Source organism: Pelmatolapia mariae, linkage group LG5 (assembly GCF_036321145.2).
Source record: "Pelmatolapia mariae isolate MD_Pm_ZW linkage group LG5, Pm_UMD_F_2, whole genome shotgun sequence".
Taxonomy (NCBI): Eukaryota; Metazoa; Chordata; class Actinopteri; order Cichliformes; family Cichlidae; genus Pelmatolapia; species Pelmatolapia mariae.
In genome coordinates, this window is record NC_086231.1 from 25,925,083 (window position 1) to 25,950,762 (window position 25,680).

General features: G+C 40.8%; 1 protein-coding gene across 4 annotated transcripts in view; it reads left to right on the top strand.

Annotated features, from left to right (window-relative positions):
* LOC134627962 (plexin-A1-like) overlaps positions 1-17,892 on the top strand; it is a 178,339-nt gene extending 160,447 nt beyond the window's left edge. Inside the window, exons 21-32 of one of the 4 annotated variants that reach the window (XM_063474478.1) lie at positions 468-616; positions 1,932-2,188; positions 4,777-4,843; positions 7,615-7,761; positions 8,174-8,333; positions 8,747-8,850; positions 9,043-9,151; positions 10,842-11,032; positions 13,164-13,333; positions 13,651-13,863; positions 13,950-14,100; positions 14,400-17,892. In XM_063474478.1, coding sequence (XP_063330548.1) covers positions 468-616; positions 1,932-2,188; positions 4,777-4,843; positions 7,615-7,761; positions 8,174-8,333; positions 8,747-8,850; positions 9,043-9,151; positions 10,842-11,032; positions 13,164-13,333; positions 13,651-13,863; positions 13,950-14,100; positions 14,400-14,495 — 1,814 coding nt within the window. In that variant the 3' untranslated portion in view covers positions 14,496-17,892. The remainder of the gene's footprint in view (positions 1-467; positions 617-1,931; positions 2,189-4,776; positions 4,844-7,614; positions 7,762-8,173; positions 8,334-8,746; positions 8,851-9,042; positions 9,152-10,841; positions 11,033-13,163; positions 13,334-13,650; positions 13,864-13,949; positions 14,101-14,399) is intronic. The other 3 variants (XM_063474480.1, XM_063474479.1, XM_063474481.1) reach the window with 3 other exon arrangements.
* The last annotated feature ends 7,788 nt before the right edge of the window (positions 17,893-25,680 follow it).

Below are 25,680 nucleotides of genomic sequence, written 5' to 3' on the forward strand. Positions count from 1 at the left end.
ATGTTTTTTCCCCAATTTCTGACTATTTAAAAATACAAATTGAAAGTATTTAACATAGTAATAAACACCTTTAAATCTTTAATTTTAGGGTTTTTTTCCCATTCGACCCCATCCAGTACTTATAAATACCAATCGAAAGGTCTCAGTTTTCCAGGAAAATGCTTCTGCAATGTTTTTGCAGATGAACAGATGTATTTTACATCTATTAAGCAGTGGTTGGTTTGGGATATATAAGAAAGAAGTGTGACAAGTCATAGTCATTAAGTGTGTTTAAATGAGCACTTTGTGTTGTGCAAGTGCTGACAATGCTAAACACTGCACAGAGCACCACTTCCAACCAAATGTGCCATCAAAATCAACTAAACAGTCTTGTATATTGCAGTCTGCTCTTTATTTCATCTTGAGAAATGTGTCTCTCTTTTGGAACTTAAAATACATTTGTAAGCATTTCCCGTTTCTTTTCTCAGCCTTTGCAGAATTGCAGACGGACATCCATGAGCTCACTCAGGAGCTGGATGGAGCAGGAATCCCCTTCCTGGACTACCGTACCTATGCCATGAGGGTCCTCTTTCCTGGGATTGAGGACCACCCTGTTCTCAAGGAGATGGAGGTACGGGTCAGTAGAGAGCACCCTGCACACATGCACACACAAATACAGGATGAGGGAACGTTTCATAGATTTCATGTAGGTGAGATTTGAAAATCATGTTAGAGGTAGGCAATCTGAATCCAAACCATCTAAAACTGCATCTTAGTCCAAGATATCAGACAGAAGGGTTCAAGTCCAAATGAAAATAAAATGTGTGTATAAGTAACTCTCAGGACAAATTCTAGTTTTGTGTAATACAGTCGAGTTGTGGCTGTTTTGAGGGGCAATGTCTGAGCTCCACTAAGACTCCGCACAAGTGATAGATTGCCTCTACAGTACTGAGCCTGTTTGAGGCTCCTGAAAAAGCAGTGTTCACATGTTCAATAAAACACACTCCGCTCTACTATTGTTCGTTTCTCAAGAGGGAACACTCTATTACTTACATGAACTCAAGCGCTGTGGACACTGTAATGCAAGATGCACCTGTACCACTGTCATTTCCCTGTACATTACAGTATCACGCACGCATTTACCTGGAAAATGCATGCATGGTGCACTGACATGCACATAAGGTTATGACTACAGAGACAAGCTTTAGAGGAATTCACTATCTGCTTGTGCTATCAACTGTATTCCAAAGGGATAGTGTAGCGCAACATTGGATTTTCATTTGGATGGCCCAGGCAATCACAAGCCACAATAGTGCGCTAGCAGGCAGATCAATTTCTTATTACTGCCTAAAGCTCACATTCTCACTTCAAGCCTCACTTTCTTTACCTGAGAAGGGGGGGCCTGCCAGTTACGTTGAGAGGAGAAGAGGGAAAAGGGATGAGAGTGAGGGTTGTAGGATAGAGAGAACTGGTTCAACAGTAGGCAGGTTTTCAAAGCTGCAATGTGCCGTTTCCTACATGCATGTGGAAAATATAAGAGTATTGACATGATTATGCATGGAGAGAAAATAGAGCACATGTGGCTCTTTATTCATGTCATTTGATAAATCCTGTTTTAAAACATACTCATGAATCCATTGCACAGCTATAACTCACAACCAGTTCATCATATTTTCAATTTTTTCATGTCCCTTTATCTCATTTTTTTTCTATATCGCTATCTTTGATCTTTCTTTACTCTCTTTTCTACCAACCTTCTACCTTCCCTTTCCTTCTTCGTTGTCTTCTTCTCCTCTGTGAATTGCATGCTTCCTTAAAACTACCATGAATCACCTCCATTCACTTTATCTTCTCCTTGTCCAACAATTGACTGCCTCTTTTTTCTTTATTCAACACTCCTTCTTCTCCCAATTCTCCTTCCCCTTCATCACCTCCGTCCCCTTCTCCTTCAGGTACCCGCCAATGTGGAGAAGGCCCTGACGTTGTTTGGCCAGCTACTCACCAAAAAGCACTTTCTGTTGACCTTCATTCGCACATTGGAAGCACAGAGGTCCTTCTCTATGCGAGACAGGGGCAACGTGGCCTCCCTCATCATGACAGCACTGCAAGGAGAGATGGAGTATGCCACCGGTGTTCTCAAACAGCTCCTGTCTGACCTCATTGACAAAAACCTGGAAAGCAAGAACCACCCAAAGCTCTTACTCAGGAGGTACAAAAAGCAGGAAATAAGAAGGGGAGGGAAAGGGCTTAAACCTGGCTTTGGGGGAAAAAAACATGTCACACATGCACCAGTTAGTTGCAGGTTCGGGTTTGAGGAAATGCATTTGTGTGTGTGTGTTTTCAGGTATTTTTCCTTTTTATTATATTCGCTGTGTTGGGATGCTCTTGACAGGAAGCACCCTAACAAAAAAACCCTGACCAATTATATTAAATTCAACAAAAAATAAGGAAAAAAAGTGTTAATTTTTCATTTCGTCATGTCAGTGCTGCTGCACATTCAAATAATCCACGTAATTAGACCCGTTATAGCACTAATAAAGGAAGAGGAGAACATGAACATATATTCTTTGTCAGAGTATCGAGTGATGTATTTTTTCAGTTTGCGGCTGAAGTTATGAGGGAGGAAGGCAGGGGACAGTGACTGCAGCTTTTAGAGGCCTGTGTGACGTTACCACCTCTCTATTTCTCAACCCTGTCCCTGTCAGAGAGGATTACACCCCTGAGCACACATACACTCCCACTGGAGCCACAGTCAGACATACTGCTCTCTCGTTTCTCACAAACACACAGAGAAAGATGAAGAGGGGAAAAAGTACAAGAGATGCAGGGGATGCAAAGAGGGAGAGGAGGATTTACAAGAGTTGGTGTGAAGAGTAAAGAGAGAAGGATTTGGTAGGGAAAGTAAGAAACAGGGATTGCAAAAATGAGATGTGAAAAGGGAAAAGGTAGCGAGATAAAAGTGGCTGAAGTAAAAGAAGGCAGTGAAATAGTGATTGACAGAAAAAGAGGGCAAGTGGCTGGAGGGAGACTTGAGACTTGAGAAATTGATGAAGGGTAAAACATATAGAGGAGAGATGGTAAAGAGGGAGAAAGAACAGGGAAGGGTAGTACAGAGCAGATAGGCAGAGGGAGAAAAGAGAAGGAAAATGAGCTACTGCTGACACCCGAGCAGAAAAGGATACACATATTTAAGGAAAGACACAATTAGAGAAATGGCCTGTCTCCAAATAAATTGGAATTAGACATTAAATGATAAAAAAAAGTTACGTTTTTTTTTCTTCTCCTACTCCTCGGAGAGATATTTAATTAAAAATCTAATCAAATAAATGACTCTCAGCCAGCGTGCCTGTGTGAAGTCTTTTCCAATCCCCTCTTGGGGCGTATGGTCACAACACGCTGTCCCTGTTAACTACACTTGCCTCGGGAGTCGGTGTTAATAAGCTCTGCAATTGTTGCACATGGTTCACCCTGTTTTGGTCTTTTTAGTCAATAGATAGATGTAAAAGTCCTCTCCCATGGGGATCTCCACCTCCTTTGATGAAATTATACTTTTGCATTGAGTGCAGTTGTTTTGTATACTGTGTGTTGAGATTCATTGTCTGTGTCCAGCTGGCAAAAACACAAATGCATCATCGCTTATTCCCATACGACGTGTTCAAAAATGATGTTCAGGGACATAGATTAGAAGTTACCAGTGGACGTCACGTGCTCAGAAACAGGGTTTGTCCCGCTTTATTCACTTGTTATGTTTTCTGTACCTGCGTTCTCCACTGCCTCATCATTCATTCTCTATTTTGCTGACAGCCATGAAAAAGAAAAAATGCTCTGCATCCATTCAATAAATCCAACAGTCAAACAGGAAGGTTTGAGGAAGCGTAGGAGTACGTGTCTCATTTGTGCTACAGGCCTTTATTGGTTTTTACTACTACATTGGCCTAGTTTCCAGAGTTTCCTCTTTTCTGTCTTACTATTTATTGGGCATGAAAATTTTTCAGCATAATGTAGCTGTCTTCACATTTCACACATGGCGCCGTTCTAATGACCGAACGACTAATATTTGCGATAAGTATTGGAACGTGGCCCAGTTAGATAACCTAGTAACACAGGTGTACCCCACCTCTATCTAAAAGAAAACAGAGTGTTTCTAATGTGAAAAGCATGAAAGTGTGGCGGTAACACAGAGAAAGATTTTTTTTTTTTTTTGGCCCTCCTGTTTCCACCCACATACCTAGAGTGCTGGTGTCCCTCTCAGGTATTTAATAAATTAGACACAATAAGTAATTTAATTGCTTGGTTTTCATTTCATACACTTGTTGCTCACGTGTTTGCTTGACACATGCACGTGCGGAGGTTCCCCTCATTACATGGCAGGTTTGTGATTAACGAGAGAAGTTGGCGAGTTATACTAATTGCTGTATTTTTAATGAAGATTAGTGTGTTTGCCTAGAGGTAGTGTGAAGAGGGGATGGAGCAATGTAGGAAACTGAAGGATTTGCTTTCTTACATCAATATATATCTTTTTCTTTTCTTTTTTTTTTTTAAAGGGGCTTTGGTTGTCTGAAGATTAACTGCATGAAGACTGATAATGTCATGTAGTGTCTTTGACATGCAAGCGTGTTTCAAATGTTTGTTTTTTTGACCATAGATTATAACCAGGCGGTCCAAGGTGCCAAAACCTCCTCATACAGAGACTTTACACTCCACTTGTGGCACATACTACTTTGTCTTTTATTTCCAGTTCACCCTCACCCATTACCCTCTCCTTTCTCTCTCCCATTCCTTTCATCGGTCTCCCAGGACGGAGTCGGTTGCTGAGAAGATGCTCACCAACTGGTTCACCTTCCTGCTTTACAAGTTCCTCAAGGTAAAATTTTCCCAATGGCACACACACAGATACACACAATTTCAGAAGCAACAGCATCACCACTGGTGTTTGAGAATTGAAAAACGTCTCGCTAACACGCGCACACATTCACAGCTGCAGCATTAGATAAGGCAGAGGCAGCAGGATTCCTATTCCTTACCTCTGCCTTTCATGTGGTAAATTCCTCTTTCTACCAATTGAGGAATCTGCAGAGTCTGAAGCACTGTTCAGACACATGGCCATGTTGGTTTGATCACCGTAGACTGTCGCAGTAACCTGTCCTTTCTTTGTCCCAAGCTTGATTCTTTTAGAGCCAGGAAAGTGTCTGTGCGTGTATGCATGGCTGTTTGTCTGGATGGCTCTTCAGACAGTTGGGGCTTATCAAAACAGGAAGCCGCACATCTTACACAATTGCATTCTCTTATTTCTCTTCTGTCTGTCTTTTTGAAATCCTCTCTCTGATTTCATATCACAGGGACTCACTATAGCTTAAAATGTGATAAATTCTTGCTTCCACACACACATTCTCAGCTTTCAAACATTGCTGCAGCTAATCAGTTAGCAGCGGGGCCTTAAACCCCCGCCAGGGCAGGCATTCTGGTGGACAAGAAACCAGCCAAGCCCTCAGGGATCCCAGTTAGCATCTGTGTATGCGAGTGTGTCCGTTCTGGTTGTGCACGCATGTGTGTCTTGGCTCCAAATTAGAGACTGGACGGCGAGAGTGTGGTTCAGTAAAAGGGGAGTGGGTTATCAGAAAAGCTGTTAGGGATTTTTTCAGCAGCTGTGTTTATGAACTTTAGAGGAGACGAAAATAACAGAGAAACAATTAAAAAAAACAAAATGGAAGAATGTAGAAAGAAAATGGTTAAAAAGAGGGCAGAGGTGTTTTTGGAGGGTTTAAAGGGCGTGTAGGGAAATATGGGTGGGGGGGAAAAAAGAGTACTGAAGCAAAGAGTTTCTGTAGCTAGCAGCAAGATTACCAGCCTCGCTTTCATCCAACCTTTGCTGTTCAATGCCTTTCTTTCTCCTGTGTTTTTGGGAGTAACATGAAAGAAAGGCCTGGAACAATTTCAGAGTTCAGCCAGGTGTAAATAGAGATGGGTAAAGGTCAAGTACCTGTTCAAAGAGATGGAGCTTTTACCTACCAAACGAACAAGAGATAGGAAAAAAATCCTTTTATCCATTACCCTATTCTAAGCTTTCACTTGTCCTCTGTTGCACCAGCTTGTGTGGGATCACATGGTCACTTTATTCTGCTTTAGAGAGAATTTTAGACAGATTATAAAATGTGATTGCTTTAGATTAATTCAATGAACAAATGGCATATATTATAATTAATTTAACAGGACACTGAAGTCAAAAACACTGTAGCGCAGCAAAATGTATGCACAACACAATGCTTTTAGAAACGTATAGGATCAGTGCTGCTTTTCCTCACTGGCACCATTTGAAGGAGACAGAAGGACTGAGACGCAGCGCAGAGCTGGTTTGTATGCTGCTAGACAGAGAGGACGTCTGCCAGTGTGCTGTGTTTTCACCATAGGAGGCAGGCAGTGCTAGATTATCCCACAGAGTTCATCTGACAGCTCACCAAGATGACTGACTGGCGTTGATGCATGAACATGTCCAATGAAGCTCGGAGGGCAGCACTTGCAGTATTCGGCTTTGCCTCAAGGCACAAAGCTGCAGACAGAAAATGTGAATCACTGGTTAAAAAGCACTAATGTGAACATTATCACAACATGAATATTTTTAAATACACACACACACACACACACACACGTATATATATCCTGATTTCACATTTACGTCATCAGTTTTGTCTGCAGCGATAAACGTGTACTCGACAAATTGCTTGCTGAGATCAGAGATTTGCACAGCATTGCAACACTAAGTTATTCTAAACAAGCAATGATTAAGATAGATTATCTAAACCAGTAATTCTCAGTCTTTCTGACCTCTGAGCTGCAAGTAATTAAATCACAATTTAATGCTTTTTCATCAGTGCACCTAATTTGAAGGTCATAAAATATAAATATATCCCAATTAGTTAAAATCAACACTGTGCAGTGTTAAAATATTAACAAAAAGTCAGGAAAGACGGCACATGACACCTGTAAGGAGGCATACAAACAGGCAGTGCTTAGTTTGCAGGCCTGCTGAACAAGTGAATGGAAAAGAGGGGAAACAGAAACGAAGTGTGAAGAAAAGAGAGACAGGGAACCCAACATCCCAGTGCTTGTTGCCCATTTGACACGTCTCACACACCAAAGTGCTTCTCCCAGCGTTTTTCACCCCTCAGTCGTTAACCTTCTATTAACTTCTCCATCAATTGCCACTCACTCACACTCACACTTTCTATAATTTCTCTCCTCCTTGCTCACACACACAAATAGAGGCTGTTTTTTCTTCCCGAGGAAGAGACACAGGGGAGAGGCTGGAGGTTGTGTCAGGGGACGAAAAAAGGGTTTTTGTGTTGTACTGTTTTTAGCGTGCTGTTAGCCAACACAAGCCGTGGCCTTGTCCTTTACTGCTTCGCTTGTGGTTGTCTTAAAGAAGATTAGAAATATAATTGAAGAGTTGCTCTGAAAAGCTATGCACTTTTTGCTGTTGTGTTTTTTGCTTGGAAAGTTCTTGAACAGTTCAATGTTCAGTTTTCACTTTGTACAGTATGTCTTTCTCTCCTTTTCTTCATATAACCTTTTGTCACTTTTCCTTGATACCTGTCTCTTCCTACTTCATAATACAACTGTGTGTCTCACTTTTTGAAGGAATGTGCCGGGGAACCTCTCTTTATGCTGTACTGTGCCATGAAGCAGCAAATGGAAAAGGGGCCCATAGATGCAATCACAGGAGAAGCCCGCTACTCTTTGAGCGAGGATAAACTCATCAGACAGCAAATTGACTACAAGACTTTGGTCAGTACTCAAAAACATACTTTGTGGACACAGACGCATTTGTTTCTGAAAAGGTCGTAAAGCAGATGCATGCTTACAACTAAAACAGCGCAATGATGCAGAGCTGATATTTGTCCAGTAATTTTGGAAAATCTTCTTTTATCAAAACAGGATCCAACCTGCTAAATCATTATTCATTTCCATTGTGATTACAACATCAAGAAAGCAGAAAATGCCTGTATCGATAGGAATAAATAGCTAGCTGTGCACTTTCACACTGATTCTGAGGTGCCATATGAAGTGTTTCTTTACAGGTCAAACACAACCACAGGGTCATGCTCTAACACATCAATAGTTATTACTTCCAGTCTGTGCTGACCCCCTGGTCTAAATGTAACCTGTGCTCTTTCCCTTCCGCCCTTTGCATTTGTAGACGCTGCACTGTGTGAACCCGGAGAATGAAAATGCTCCAGAGGTGACAGTGAAGAGCCTGAACTGTGACACAGTGACACAGGTGAAGGAAAAGCTGCTGGATGCTGTGTACAAAGGGACGCCTTATTCCCAGAGACCGAAGGCCTCAGATATGGACCTTGGTAAGGAGCTGGAAAAAATGAACAACATACAAATATCAAATCACACGGAGAGTCATAACACACAGCTGCACTGCTATGGGAGATAAAGAGGGAATTGCTTCAAGAGCTCTCTGACACAGAAGGGAGGCACTTCTGACAGGAGTGGGAATTCTGATCCTAAAAAACCATCTAGTAATGTGTTTAAAAGTCCCTAAAACTGTGCACTACACTCACTCTGAATTTGATCTAATTACAGTAGATTAAGTCATAGAAACCTGATTTGCTGTTTGGAAGTTTAAGTTTATGATGAGAATTGATTGGTGTGCCTAAAAGGGGCACTGACTCTGTCTATGCTATGTCTGTCTTGAAAGATTCTTATTCCCTTTCTATTAAACATTACAACCTTACTTAGTACTCCTGTTTGTGTCTGACAGAATGGCGGCAGGGCAGGATGGCTCGTATCATCCTTCAGGATGAAGATGTCACCACTAAGATCGACAATGACTGGAAGAGACTCAACACCCTAGCTCACTACCAGGTAACCAGCTTCTTAATACAGCACAGAATCCCTTGAAACTATGCTGGAGAAAAACCTCTTTGCTTCTTATTGATGGCATATTTATGGATTCTTAGGTTACTTATTAAAATGAAAAATCCAGAAATAAATTCCACGTGAGCACTGTGAAAGTTTCTTTGGCTGGACAATAATCTTGCTGCTGGTCTGCTTCAGGTGACAGATGGCTCAGTGATTGCCCTGGTACCCAAACAGAACTCAGCCTACAACATCTCCAACTCCTCCACATTCACCAAATCCCTCAGCAGATACGGTACGAAAGAAGGTGTGTGTGTATTGTATGTGTGGAATTATAAAAATTCTGACTTGTTAATTTTATTTATTTATTTAGTTATTTGCAAAAATTGTGATGTTGTTCATAGAAAGAACCTTTAAAAACATCATTCAGAACCTTTCACATGTTAATTTGGCATCTGTCTCATCTACATTAGCAAATAAGCTCAGTGATTTTCACACCTGTTTACATGACCTGGTACTTGGTTCAAACTGTTCCACAAATACTGGTTTCAATTTACATACTTTGGCCCCTTCAAGCCATTAAATATGATATTGCTAATCAAGTATTTGTGCCCCTTATCAGTAATATAGTAAATTTCTCCACACAGTGTTTTAAGTGAGTTCCAAACCTTTGAAAGAGTTTTGTGTCAGTTCTCCTCCTCTCTGCTGTAGAGGAGTGGATAGTAGTTTACTAGCTGTTTTGCACTTTTACTTAAAAGCACTTTATTATTACTCACTTACTCCACAGTTCTGTCCACTGATGTTCTTCATATCTTATGTGATAAATTATTACAGGTGTAATATTAGTTCACATGAAAGTCTAACAGACATACAAATGATGTCCTTCATTCAGCCTAAAGAGGCAGATCAGGAAAATAGAGCTGTTTTTCATCTGGTTATATTAGCTCACTAAACTACTTGTTCTTGTGTTTGCCTCCCTTCGTCTAAGTAAAGTTGCCTGTGGGGGGAAAAAAACGTCTAAGCTCTGCCTCTGAGCATGACCACACCATGACTGTGTCAAACCTCAGCTCAGGAGTACTTTTATGTCACAGACAGCTACCTGAAGCTGCCCTTGTATACATGATTGTGCAGAAGACTGTTGAATGATCCCTTAACCTCAAACATCTGTTCAAACAAATGCTTGGCCTTCTTGGGGGCATACATGGAAAACAACAGCATAGCTAAACACAGTATAGCGGTGGTGCGCTGAAGTTGTTGCAAAGGAATTAGAAATCTTGAAAGTTTCTTACATGTGTGAAATCAAAGAGTCACATGGAGAACAGCATATTTTAGATACATTTTTAAGCTAACAAAATGTCAGCGCTGTCAAAATGCCATATTTTTAATAACAGGTTTAATGTTGTGAAGTAGATCTCAGTTCCTCATGACGTTTTTCCCCCGTCCCCCCCTCTCTTCTACCTCTATAACTGTACAGAGTAACTCTACTCCAGAGCCCTGCCACTGTGGCATACACATAATACTCACTAACACCCCCATCATATTTGCTCTGAGCTTACCTGGTTCACATTCTGTCCTGACAATTTCAAACCCCTCAGTCCTTTGCTGCTTTGTCACGCAGCTGACAAGCATTCAAAGTGGAAGCGTAATACTCTGTGTCACAGATATGACATCAATGTCCGACAAAAGGAGAGAGGGGGCAGGTGAGAGAGTGACAGACAAATTTATTTTGCAATGAAAGAGTGACATGGAAGTAGAAAAAGCTGTCACATTTCAATAGTGCTTTTAACTTCACAGTCAGATTTTGCCGTCTTCAGCTATGCCAGATATTTCATTTGTGTCTCATTGTTGTTTTTTTCTTCTTATATAAATGTTTCTCCTTGAAATGGTGATTAAGACAGCATGAGTCATAATTTATAGCATTTAACGCACAGAGCAGCATGAAGGTTTTTGGCTCTTTGACTTATTTCTCTGACACGTCCTCCTTTATCTCTGTGCAGAGAGCATGCTCAGGACAGCCAGTAGTCCAGACAGCTTGCGTTCCCGAACACCCATGATCACCCCTGACCTCGAGAGCGGCACCAAGCTATGGCATCTGGTGAAGAACCACGACCACTCAGATCAGAGGGAGGGAGACAGAGGGAGCAAGATGGTGTCTGAGATCTACCTGACCAGACTGTTGGCCACAAAGGTAAAAAGAGGCTGCGTATTCTTTCACATGCACGCACACACACAGCCTCAGCCAGAAGCCCGACTCCACCACATCCCTGTCATGTAGCCCATTTCCACCAGCAGCCCCTGTTGACCTTTGTTTGGTGGTGGTCTCTAAGCTCATTAACATTTTTCGTAACCTTTTCCACAAAGACACACATATGCAGAGTCTTAATTAGGAGGTTGACCTTTGACTATTGAGTTGTTTGGTTGGTGTTACTGGGCCCTCTGTTGGTGGCCTCGGGGCTTTTAGGCCCAGGCCAGTACCCCACAATCATTATTCACCTAATTCCTCCATGTCCTCCAGACCACACTGTGGAAACTGCTTAGGTTTTTATGCAGCATGTGTCCTCAGATGATGATCAGAGAGGTTGGTTTAAAGGCTGGAGTTAGGTCAAGTGTTTGTGTTGATACTGTGCAAAAACAAACGGCAGTCGATTTTTATTTCTTCCCCGAGTTAGTTGTTAACCACTACGGAGCAGCGTGTGACTGAGCCTCCATCTCTGTTAGATTAGGTTGTGAAACAGAAACTATTTTATTTTCTTTAACTGCTGAAGCTGCTAAAGCATCAACAGCTTTTCAGAGCTATAAAAGAACAGCTAAGAAATGGCTGTGAAGGCCTTGCAGCCATATATATTTGTGTACAGTCTAATGCACACGTTTCCTATAAAGTAAAAGCTTTTGCCCAAATTCATACTTCCACTAAAATAAGTGATGATAAAAAACATTATTTAAGGATTAATTTTGCAGTGCTAATTACCTTCAAGAAACACCTTTGTTTTATTTTTGCATTAATTGTTACAAACTGCACTTAAGCACTAGGGGAAAAAACCTAAAGTCATTAAGAGGAAAGCTCTTATTCAAAATGCGCCCATTTGGTTTCACATTTCCTCAAAAGTAAGAGTGGTTCTCTTCTCTGAATAATGGATTCCAATGATTAACTTGACAATATAATATGATAAAATGTTGCCTTCAACACAAATGTTTTAGTCTAGTTAAGTGTCAGCATTTGCTGTTCGGGCCAGAGAAACAAGGGGGTGGATAAAAAAGGGTTTTATTAAGATGTATGAAAATCCAAATTAGCATTTTTTATTAAACTCGTTAAATGTGAGAAATGGACGACTTTAATGTGTGAATTCTGGCACATCTTAAACACACACATAAAAAGTGGCCTTCTGTTGGTTTCTGCTCATATACCACTGAATATAAACATACCTCTTTGCGTTAATTATAAAATGTCATTTGTCCATACGCTAAAACCATGTCAGGTTCTTGCTCTCATTTGCAGAGCTCCCATGAGCTCCCAGCTATGAAACTGCAAGGTTAGCTGCATCAATGCTGCCTCAACTGGGAAGTGATTAACATACAAGCCAGAGGAGGACAAAGGGGGGGGGGGACCGAAAGCATTGCAGTTTGTTCTTATTTATTACAGCCCCCACAGCTGTGTGTGTGTTTAGGAAGCTGATTTGTTAATGTGTGAACGAATACAAAACTGCAAATTCATCTTGTGGCTGCTTCAAAAAAGGTTTTGTAAAAGGTGGCCTGGATGCTTGAAAACGGGGACAAACGTGCTGAACACTTATGGGAAATATCTAATCATTTCAACTTCAGAGAACTTTGTTAGGATTCTGAATTCCCCAGAGTTGTGTGATGTGGTAAAACACTGCAGAACAGCCTTAGGCTGAACTCTCATTGGGCCCGATCCTAAATACTGTAAAGAACACTAAGTGCTCAACATCATCAAAAATTCTCCCAAAGTTGAAGTACTGACAGCAAAGCAGAGTCATCCCAAGTACCTGCTACTGACAGCCATCGCCTGCAGCCACGACAGCAAAGAAGGATGTGCAAGCAAAGGCAGTTGTGTAACTGGACTGTTGAAACATTAAGTGTAACGGGGACAGAACACTTATCTCTATATCTATATGTCCATCTTTGGAGAAAAAATCTTATGTACACAAACAAACTGGCACATAGTTTTCCACATTTCTAAAATTTGTTTTACCAATTTTTACATTTAGTGCCCAAATGCTGCTGTTTGCGTAAAAGCCCCAAAGAGCAGGAATCAACTAGTGTAGTAAAACTTCTAATCCAGTATTGATTCCTGTGCTCAGGGTACGCTCCAGAAATTCGTGGATGACCTGTTTGAGACCATCTTCAGCACAGCGCACCGAGGCAGCGCTCTGCCTCTCGCCATCAAGTACATGTTTGACTTCCTGGACGAGCAGGCAGACAAACACTCCATATCAGACCCTGATGTACGGCACACTTGGAAGAGCAACTGGTGAGTTTGCGCGTGTGTGCAAGCTGTGAAAGGGCATAACTGGCAATATTTGATTGCTGGTTTGTGTTTTGTTGGCATTGGTGTTGCTCAGTAGGAACAATATTGGACAGTAAGCCAACAAATATGGAACACTTTTACATTGTTAGTGCAGCAGAATGCACCACACTTGTATTTTTCCCTGCCAGTTCTAGTATCTAATCACTCGAGACTGTTTGTTCAGTGTGTATGCAGCTTAATGCACTGGTGTGGTATCTCTGCACATTAATAGACCAGTCCCTGTAGCTCTGCAGCTCATCCTTTTTTCTTACTGCTTCCAGTCTTCCACTGAGGTTCTGGGTGAACGTGATCAAGAACCCACAGTTTGTATTTGACATCCACAAGAACAGTATTACAGATGCCTGCTTGTCTGTGGTGGCTCAGACCTTCATGGATTCATGTTCAACCTCAGAGCATAAACTAGGGAAGGACTCACCTTCAAACAAGCTGCTTTATGCTAAAGACATCCCCAACTATAAAAACTGGGTAGAAAGGTATGTAAGCATGGCGGATTAGAAGTGAATGTTACATTTGTGTGTTTTGTTATATTTCATACAAATATTCAACTGTTTTCGTCCAGGTACTACTCTGACATTGCCAGGATGCCGGCTATCAGCGATCAGGACATGAGTGCCTACCTCGCAGAGCAGTCACGCCTGCATGCTAACCAGTTCAACAGCATGTCAGCCCTACATGAGATTTACTCCTACATCATCAAGTACAAGGACGAGGTGAGATTTAAGTCTTAGTACTACCTAAGAGAAGGAAACAAAGCTGTACTAAGATACATACTAAATACAAGCTGTTACTTTTGTCTGTATGCAAAGACTTAACTTCAGTCTTATTGACATTTAAGAGGCGATTTAGTTGGGCTAACTGAATAAATTAAACCAACTTTTGCATGCTTTATGACCCAGCCATGTGGGAGTCCTTATTCATCCTTATGTAGGAATAACATCTTTGTGCTTTGAAAGCAGGAGCTGTAAGTTTTTTGCAGCATTTGCTGACCTCTAACCCCTTTCCCCCCCAGATCTTGTCAGCTTTGGAGCGAGACGAGCAGGCAAGGAGACAGAGACTGAGGAGCAAACTGGAGCAGGTCATCGACACAATGGCGCTGACCAGCTGAGGACCATCGAGCACCTCCTGCTCCTCCTCACTCCTCCTCTCCATCTGTCTCTCTCCCACGTTCCTCTCACCCAGACAACAAACAAAACTCCAACCCCCAAACAAATACGACAGACGAAACTGCAAAAGGACCGAGGCAGTATACTGCAAAATGGGGGGATTCGGCAGAGATGGGCGGGGCCTGTGTACGCTTACATGTGTATGTGTGTGTGTTTGTCTGCAGCTCCATACAGTGTGTCTGTGTGAGAGGCTAGGACACGGGACGTTTTTTCACACATGCATACATGGAGAACATGTCAACTCGACAGCATTTGATTATTGTGGATGTCGGTGTTTGTGGTTTGCTTGATTTTGATTTCAGGAGTTTTGTTGTGATGACGCGATGGTCAGGAAAGAAACAACGGAAGCCTGGAAAGAACTCCATATACGGCATCATTAGCGGAACGGACCAATCTGTGATGAGCCAATGGAGAGAGGATCTCTCTAGGTCATGTGACTCCAGATGTCACAGTTAGAATTTTTTTTTCTTTTTTGTAGAAATGTAATCAACTGCCCACTCTCTGATCTCTCGCCACTTGTATTACTGCTGAATTTGCACAATTTACAGAAACGTTACAAAGCAAGACTATATAGATATTATATATAAATACAGCTACGTTTTTAAAGAAAGATTAGGGAGTAAACTTTTTTTCTTTTCTTTTTTCTTTTCAATCCAACAAATACAATAAAAATAAGACAAAACACGATTTGATATTACGAGTACAAAAAAAAGTGGACAAAAAAACAAAGAAAAAAGAAACAAAAAAGTCGTACTGTGCCATGTTTTCTTTGAATGTTGTTTAGTGCAAAGACATTTTGTTAGATGGAATGTGCTACCATATGATTTTAAATATGAACATGCCTAGTGACTGAAAAGAAGTTTTTGAATAACAACCCATCATAGGATCCTTGTTGAAAGTGACAAAGAAGACACACAAAGTCGCCCGTCTCCACATCTTCCAGGTAGAGTTCATGGTGTCACGGTGATAACATGAAGTTGCTGTTGTTTCTTATTCAATCAGTGCAATCTGTTGGTTTCACAAAGCCAAATATATACCTACAGGATGGTTGCTTTATCATGGCCACGTTGGTGTCTGTTTCTTTAATTCAAAGGTCAAGAGGTGACAGTTTAGTGGCTCGTAGTTTAGTGACGGAACAATGAAGTAGCTACATTGCACTACCTTAAATATTCCTCTTTGCTCTGATACTACCCTGTCTAACTTTCCAGAGGTCATGCTTTTGTGTTAGCCATCCCTGAAAGGGTCATTTTCTGACAGTTCTGCAGGAGCAAAGTCTTTATTATTTACAGACTCTGTTCATTCAGGAACCACAGTGAGGTCAAGTAGAACTTCACTGTGGAGAAACAAAGTCAGAAAAGCCGTTTCCAGCCTCAAGCCACTTTCCCCCCTTTTTTCAGTTCCCACAACAGAGGTGCAAAGAAAAGACTTAATGTTATTTCTCCACCTCGAGAACATATATGTTTGAGACATGGGTTTAAGCTTTCTGTCCACGAGGAGGGTATAGAAGTGTACAGAGGTGAGACACTTTGGTTCATTAGCTACACGAGGCTGAGTAATCCTCATCTTAGCCTGCAGCTCTTGTTTCAAAACTAGCCTACTGCCATGTGTGGCTTAAGCTTTTTATATTACCGCTCTCATAAGAGGATTTCTTTGTTTCTGTTTTTTTTGAAGTCTTGAAGTCACGGTTTTTGACTTTATGGTGAGAAATAAGAGGGGTTTATTTCTGCTTGCCGAAAACCAAACTGTGGTCTGTATATTGGGTTTTTTTTGTTGTTGTTGTTGTTGTTGCTTCATTTGTAAATTGTATACTTTTTCATGATGAACAAAAGCTGTTTGCCATTTTTTTGTAATCAGGTTGTTTTTTTTGGTTTTGTTTTTACTTTCATTTGTTATGTGTAAATTGTACATTTTATGGTACGCAGAAGACAAAAGTCTCTTCAGTTTGCCTGAAGTTGAAGTACTTGACCGAACTCAAGGTTTATTTTCCTGATCTCAAGGATCAAAATGAAATTGTTGAATCAGATGAGCGTCTGTGTTGTCGTGATGGAAATGTGACTTGCTGCTTTAACTCTTGTACCTTGTTTTTCTATCGAACATTAGGGCTGTCATTTTATGCTGATCATAAATGCTGTCCAATCCTCTTTTGTTTACTGTACATGTCTGAGATGCAACATGACTCCTACAGCTGTATGCTTACGAGCCTGCTTCATCCCAGTACTCGCTGGGACTTGATAGCTCACTATGTACCTGCCAGTCTTAAAGGGACCACTCTGGCCATGCTTGGATAGAAAATTCTCCTTTTCATGTCATCATGTTGGTTACACATGTTACATTATTTCTAATAGAAATGAAAACCTTCACTAAAATGTTCTTAGTCTATTATGAAAAACAAAAAAAAGTAATCATATTTTGGGGTTTTTTTTGGTTTTTTTCCCCCTTCTGACTTTTTACTGCATTCATACATTTTGGTGCTCTTTCTGTATAGATCACGTGGCATGGAAATGAATGACTGCTGAGACTCAGTGGTGCTGTTAACAGCAGACCTCTGGATGGTCTGTATGAGTGCAGTAGGGACAAATTCACTCACTCCCTCATCACACGGACAAAAACCAACTGAGGCTGTGGTGTCCAGCTGGTGATCTGTCAGGCTTTTCAAAGACACTTAGACATTCTCAATCCATTCTCAGGTTCATGCTCCATTTGTGTCCTATTCCACTCGTAGCTCTGTTGATTAAACGACTGCTGGGGGAGTCGTGCTTGTTTATCATTTGCATGGCTACTTGCCTTTTAAATTGACCTTCTTCTCAAGTCCACATGTATTTTTTTTTCCAGCTGCCCTTCTCTACTAATTCATTTTTCACTGTTTACTACAACAGCTGACTTGTGTTTATTGTTACTCGGTGGCCTAAGAGTGTAGGCTGTAGATTGAATTGCTGGGTTTGCTGCTGTTGTCACCCTTCAGAGTGAGTAGACTCAGCTCAGTCATGTTTAATTCTCAGCTTCATCACATTTTTGCCTTTTCAAACCATTGCTGAATCAAATGAAGTCCTGGCATCATTCTGTGTTGTTTTTCCTGCTCGCTTCTGATTCTTGGAAATTCATTATTTCTTTTTTTTTTTTTCTCCTTCAAAATGGAAGTTACATAGAACCCACGGAAACGCAAAGCAAAGGAATTTCAGATATAGTGGCTAAAGAATTTTAATACTACAATAACTGATACATTTTTAGAGTTTCAGACTTGAAGCGACTGTCACAAGTTTGCAGGTTAACATTCATTGTGTAAATATTCTGTTATTTCCTATTTTGCAGATTTACTACTTGTAAATAAACACGCATCAAGGAGAGATTAAACATTTTTTGCTAAATAATTTGTGGCTTGGATTTTTTATTTTTTTTATTTTGTCTTCAGCCGTGTTTAGAGATGAAAATGTTGTTGTTGAGCAGCTTTGTTGATACATGCCTTTGCATTAATCACTGACACAGTCTGCTGTACACATAATTTGAGATCCCCAAAATCCACTACTCAAATGTTTACATTTATGCTGGACCCCCCCACGATGGACGATTGAGTCACCCTCACAACTTTAAACAATCTTTTGATAGATATAATGATTCAAATGCAGTAAGTATACACGTTTAAATAAATACACGTTTTAGTAAATTTTTATAACTTGAAATGCAAATATAAATTGTACATTTTGTAAACATATACAACTATTTATCTAAAAATGCAGCCAATACACCTGACATTTTTTTTCATTTTGTACAACCATTTCAAAATATTACTAAAACTAAAATGAGAGAACAATCAGGTGTCGCAATAAGATGCCCCACAAATTATGTGTGCCAGTTTAAAAAAAAGAAAAAAAAAAAGTTTTTTCCACCAAAAGACAGAGGAGAACAGCACAGGGATAAACCTGCAGGCCTGACAACAGGAGGTGTATCACTCCGCTGGTTTTCTACTTAGTGACAGTGTTTACAAATGTGCCTTTGTGACATTCATTAGTGCCCTCACTGACACAAAACAAAACAACGACTACACAAGACAACACACTAACTATACACTCCACACTAAACATCATAAATCTCCTATATCTAAAAACTGTCTCTTTCACACTCGCTCGCTCTGTCTCGCTGGCGTTACCATCACTCCCAAAACTTTCCCCTCTTCCTAAACAACCAAATCCCACGTGTTGACATTTATTTTTAATTGGTCGACATGGTACATTTTTCCAGCGATAGTAAAGCGGTGACTTTGTTTTGTTTCTTTACTGTTTTCGTGCTTTCCTTAGAGCGTTAAAACAGTTTTAAGCTACTGAAAACAAGAAAAAAGCCGGTCCGTGCTATGGGCTGAACCATTTGTTAATGGTGGGGGGGGGGGGGCAGGTGTAACACTATGCAATATTTTCAGTTTTAGCATTTATATTCACTGTTGACTACGCTCAAAGTGTTAATGCTATCTTATTTTAATAAACAACACTGTCATATGCAAAACTAGGGTGGCACTTGGGGTGACAAGGATCATTTTAGGGTGGCCCTTGCCACCCCATGCCACCCTTCTAGATCCGCCCCTGGTCACACCAACGAAAGCATCACACGGTTACATCAGTAAGTAGTTTGATTTGGCAGAATTTTGCACCAGCTGCCCTTTCTGATGAACCCCAAAGGGATTTTCTGTCTCCTCCAGGATCAAACAGGATCTTTCACTTATTAGCCGAATGTGGAACCTCACCACACTATGGAGCCACACTAGCTGCACCAGAAAGCAGCACAGTAATGTTACAGTAAGTATTCACCTGCACATGTTTAAAAATTATATCTTGTAAACTTCTGCACATCATCAGAACTACTTGAGTTGGAAAACTTCAGGACTTCTCTTCTGGATTATCTCAAGCATTGTTTCATTGAAGCTCCAAGACACATGATTTCTGCAACTTACTGATCTATTTGTTGACTTGTGTAAAACTTTTTGTACCTTAAAAAAGGAAGCTTATGTTGACTTGGTTAGAGTGATGCCGCTGTTAAGTTACATTCCATTTTGGGGCTTGCAAAAGGGGCTCCTTTAACAGTGATCAGTGTTTCTTTTGCGGATCATTACAGTTGTTGGTGGTACTGAATCATTTTAGGAATGTATTTCATGTCATCAGGAGTAATCTACGGTGGCCCTGAGAGATCAAATGTCCTGCAACTTAAGATCGTCAAACAAAAACGTGGTGCAAAAGCACTCAAGACACAAAATAATAAAACAACTGTTTAGTTTTTAAGCATTTTTGGGAGACAATAACCTAAACCAGAACTACTAGAGTTGGCAAACTCTCACATTAATTACGTCATACTGTAGATACATGTTTGATATTAGCTGTTTACTGTTAGCTTGTCATTCTGCAGCTGTTCCGTCTCTTTATTGTCTCCTCAAAAACACTTTTTTTATTGTGTTTTGAGGCTTTTCGAAGCTTTTCGGATTTTTTTTCTGTTTCCATTGTTTACTCAATTTTAATTACATTTCTTCTATTTTTGTTGTGTTTTATTCGACTTCCTTTGTGTCTTCTGTGCTTTTACAGCGTTTTTCAATTTGCAATGTGTTTAACACAGTTTGTGAGGATAATCTGGTCTCTTTAATACTATATTGTGTTAAACCAGGCCAAAAAAGAGAGTCTAGTTTTAAAAAAGTTTAAGCTTGGGTGGGTATTGAAGATCTTTTATTAAATTTTACGAGTGCAAAATGCAGAAGCTCTTATGTGGCTTGAAAATTGTTATACCTTGGGTAGCACCATGGTAGACATTTTTTCAATTGATGCTCAGCCTTCATATTAATTCCAGCGCCTTAATAGGCTGTGTCATTTACTATCAAAGAACTGAGGATCAAAATGTTCACATTAAAGAGGAACCTTCTTGTCAGCACAATACCTTCCCTTCTCCATCTCCCTGCCTTTCATAACATGACCGGCATCATTAATCATTCTTACGGGACTGTACTTGAGCTGCTGGTGGGGGTTTTATTCTCTGGAGGGGCTAATACTAACACATTTACCTTCTAACCATACATCATGCTTGCATTGCCCTCAGCTTACATGGCCACTTGCGTGGAAGAGTGGCTTTGAGTGTATAACAACAGCAGATCATCAGGCAGCTCAGAGCGGCCAGACCAGTGATTTTCACAGCATCTATTTTGCAACTGAAAAGAGAAGCATAGGAGAAGACACCAAAGTACCTTGTCCCTTCTTTTTTTTTCTTGGCTTGCCCTGACCCGTTAGCACTCCCCCCGCCCGCCAGCGCATTCAATGAGCTCAGATAGACAAAAAATGTTATCGTTCACACCATGTGTAACCATCCGGGCTAATTCAATTAAAATTCCATCCGAGGAAGAACGCTGAAATTGCGTAATGGTCGTGGGAGCACTGAATCTCGTAATGATCCTGTCAAGAGGCAAATGATCTTGCCGTGCGTACATTATGATAAATTCCTTGCAAAGCACAAGATGCTCGTTTCTTCACCCACCCACCTCTCTTCTTGCATGCAGAATTCTATTGCCATAGTTAATAAAGCCATGATCTATATTTGCCCCCCTCAACTCTACTTTCCTTTTTAATCTCTTTTAGCTACAACTGAAGAGGGCACTGTGTTTTATCACGCACTAAAACCCGGTGAAATTGAAATTCTATTTTAACTGAGGAGCCTTTTGGTGTCTGTCAATGTGCGTTGCATCAAGTGCATGGTGGAACCGGGGCACAATGAGTGGCAGTGGTATCTATAGGGCCCCTAAATCCAGTGAGTGGTTCAGTGGCTGCTGGCGAGGCAAAGGTGACAGCTGGAACTGGCTGGGGACGCTGTGAGATGGATTACTGTCAAGGTTCTTAACTTAGGGTGCACACACACAAAAATAAAAATAGCTGTGTGTGTCTGTAGAGATACACAGTAAAGGAGAGGAGTGGGTGTTAAGTACAAGAGCTGCCAACCTTCAGCCCACCACAGACATATACAGTCACGCCATGCAAAGCTCCCCAAGGCAAGTGCAAGTCTGAAGCATAGTGAGTACTAAGTAATGTGTGAGGTTAGCTGCTAATGGCTCGACTGTGACGTGAATCCAAACGCTCGCTGAAAGTCAGCGATGAATCAAAAGAATATATGCAGGGAGTCTTTTGCAGTTCCCACAACTTTACAGGGCTTTAAAAGGGTCCTCAGGCCTGAAGCGTCACTTAGCTAAAGGCGCTAAAGGCGCTGACGAAATCTGCACAATGCCACACAACAGACAGGGAAAGTCAGCATGTGGATGGGTTCTCTCCCACAGCCCAGAGACATGCAGTTAGTGGAGTTAGTGAAACTGATGCTTCTAAATTGCCCATAGGTGTGAATATAAGCGTGAATTGTTGTCTGTCTCTCTGTATAAGCCCTGGAACAGACTGGCAATCTGTCCAGGGCATACCCTGCCTCTTGCCCTATGACAGCTGGGATAGGCTCCAGCCCTCTCCCCAAAGACCCTGAATTGGATAAGTGGAAGAAGATGGATGGGTGGATTTACAGCTTGTTGTGTCTCAGTGGCCGAAACACTGAGATGTTTCAAAATTTTTACTCTTCACTTTTTAAGAGATGAAGACGTGCACAACTCGGACAGAGAGCAACGATCATCTTTGACCCGAGAAGCCATTCCCAGCTCTCTGTGAATGGTACTCATGGCCATTGATCAGTGTTCATGACAATTTGCATAATAATGATCATGAAACTGACCTCACGGCCCATTGTTAATCAGTGGTGCTAGTACTGGTCATCATGCAAATGTTTGTTTATAAGGTTGGGGAAACTTGGACTGGGTGACTTCATGTTTCTCCCAATGAAAACGCACCGCCCAGATCAATAGAATCAACTTTTAGTATGATATCTACATTCTAGCTGAACAGTGAGAGCCACTGGTGTCTTTAATGAACATGAGGTCAGTGTGGCAACATAACTGTACTGTAAACGACAAGAAGTTCAAATGAAGCTGTGACACGCTCATAGTTCTGTTGATAATGTGTGTGTGTGTGTGTGTGTGTGTGTGGGCAAACTTATTACACACGTTCACCTGTGTGCACGGTCCATGTTTATATTTAATGCAGTATATAGATTCCCTTACTGTGTAGTACTGTGTGATCACTGCACAGAGAGAAATAATTACAGAAATCCGTATGGCAGGTTAAACATTGCATTATGATAAATCTCTGCCTGTCTTTTATTATTTTGTTTTGAACGCAAAATTAGAAGCCAAACATTACAATCAATCACTTTAATCGTGATTCATAATTGCTTATTTCTATAAAACTGCGAACAGTTATAATAAATTCATTTCACGCCTGATTAATACTTGTCCTCCAGGTTTCTGATGGAAAAATGGAAAAGCAAACAACGATTTAGCTCTTTGCTGGTGTATTTTAGGTCTTCTCCGCTCTGAATGCAGAGTGTATTTGGAATGTCGTCAGAGATCACACACTGGCACGTCGCACTCGTCTTACCGAAGATCGATTTTTTTTGTTTTGGTTTCAATCTACACTTTCCACAGAGACTAAGCAAAAACATGTTTCACCCAGACTTTACATCCTGAGATATTAGCAATCTGAATGAGAATTGTTCTATAATTTTTATATCAAACCTGCCCTCTATGTGACCAGCAATCACTGTTTTATTACAGGGATGGTATCAGTGGTGCCAGTAAACAATTTCTTCCTCAACCACACTGCTGAAAATTGCGGATAAATCTTCTCAGCCTTTGTTTCATCAGACCAGAGGATTTTGCTTCTCCTGGTGTAAGAAGTGTTCAGGTGCCTTTGAATATGACTTCTGTGTGACCACTCTATTTGTAAGGTTCTCCCATCACCAAATAATTGATGTAGTGACCATTTGGTTGCTGGTTACCCGCCTGACCAAAGCCAGTCTTTGACCTTGCTATTGTATTATGTTTTATTATTGTTACTATTTGAGTGTAGATTCATGAGAAAAATCACTATAAGATGAGTCTGAAATATAACTGAAAATGAACCCATTTGGGAAAAATGAGAAATCTGAGGTAGTAGGGTTTTATTCTAACAGAGTTCTATGATTTTAGAAATGACAGGAGGTCAACATGAACTCCTTCTAGTGTTAAAGGATATCAAAACCCTCCACTGTGCTGCATGTAGACATGTTTCAATGAAGAGGAGGCGTGTACTCATTCTACACATTTTCTTTCATATTAAAAAAAATGTATTTATATATGTGGAAGACGTACTATTAATTGGAAACCATTGTGTTACTGCAATCACCAACAACAAAGCAGTGGCAAATTCACAGATGTACTTTTCCAGTTTGCAGGCACCGCATCATTAGTTGAAGAGTAATGATGCCAAACCAGGCCACCGGTGTCTTCCGTGCTGCACACTGACTAATAGGTTTAAAAAATACTTTAATGCAGTTAAAAAATAATTTAAGTGCATTAAAATGTCAAAAAAAAGAAAAAAAAAATCACTTTTCACCAATTAATTAAAGTCAAGTTCTCCGAGCCAACAGGAGCATTTTGGCAGAAGCTTTCACTTGATGTCAGTGTCTGCGGTGGAATGAAAGATCATTGGCTGATGTTCCTCCGTTCCGTCTGGCTTGTTATTTTCTCCACAGGTAGAAGCCATTATGCACCGAGTCTCCTCCGTCAGGGCCACAGAAAATCCATTCCCTGCTCCACTGACCTAAAGCTTCCTGATGCCTGATTAACACACATGGGATAACAATCTATATAGAGTATTGGAGAGCTTTTAAAGAGGTCTTCTATGGTATCTTCTGGACCAAATTTCCCAAACACTGTCCAGCCACTCGGTGTGGATGATGATTATATAGATCAGTTAAATTGTTTGATGTATTTTCCCTGTTTTCCTTTAAGTCTAAATGCTCAGAATTAATGAGCTGAACTTGACTTTCAGCTGTCATCTCATTCACCTTTAAGTTTCCTTTCCTCCCAGGTACACACACACACACACATTCAAACATTCCCTTAGGAGACCCACACCCTGCTGTGAAGTGGTCTCTGACTTAACCGTCTTCTCCGCCAGGTGAAGGGGTCATTCCTCCAAGGATCCAGAGGAATATGTCCGATTAGCCCATCCACCCTGCACGCCTCCACACAACGATGCAGAGTCTGTCTTTATGCTTCCAACATGCATACATTTTATCATCAGCTCCATGTGTACATACATGAGTGGTTTGCGTGCAGTCTGGAGGTCAGTCCGGTCACCTGCAACCTTCCCACGCAAGACATCATCAGTCAATTTAATCACAACTTAACCATCTGATGGAGTGCACCAGATTGATAAAATACTCTGGAACTGTTGCTAATGGTCCTCGGCGATCTCACTTTCTCTCTCTCTTCCTTTTTGCCCCTCATACACATTCACATGAAAACATACACACAATACAGCCCCTTTTGATCTTCAAATGGGTGTCTTTGGCTGGATTCTTTTTTTAAATTTTCTCTGTCTTGGAGCTTCAGTGAAACTTGAAAGGCACTGCTTTTCCTCGGAGAGAAGAATGAATCTCTTTAGGTCTATTGTGGCATTAAGCTTTGAGGGGGCACAACAAAGAAGTCAAATAGATATGTATACATCTTTCGCTTGCTTATTTTTCTCCATTTATTTGAATGGCTCTTGAAAGAGCACTTCCATAGACAATAAGCAGAATAATTATATCCGTTATTTCCCTGCTCACTAATTATAACGTGTCGCGGTCTAAAGCAGATAAAACTGCACTGTGCGTTCTTTAAAGATAAGGGAAAGAAGCAGATGTATTGGAAAAGCTGTGTTTACATTTGTTTCTAATTCAGTCAAGTGAATAAAATTCAGGATACATTCTCTTACAATGAGCATAATTAACTTCACAATAAATTATTAATTAGACGTATCAGAGGATCCCAGATGCTTCTTTAAGTCTTCAAAAGGTTCAGCCTAATGCTTCGCCCTTTAACCCTCACGTTGAGCCTGCCTGTCGGCCTCATCATCAGAGTGGCTCCCAACATGTTCCTTTCACTCCGCCTCCACACAACCCGCAGCCTCTCGTGCATTCACCGCCGCGACTTTGATATCATAGGGACGTGGTGTGTATTAACGACCCGCCGCTCATGAATTAATTAATCAC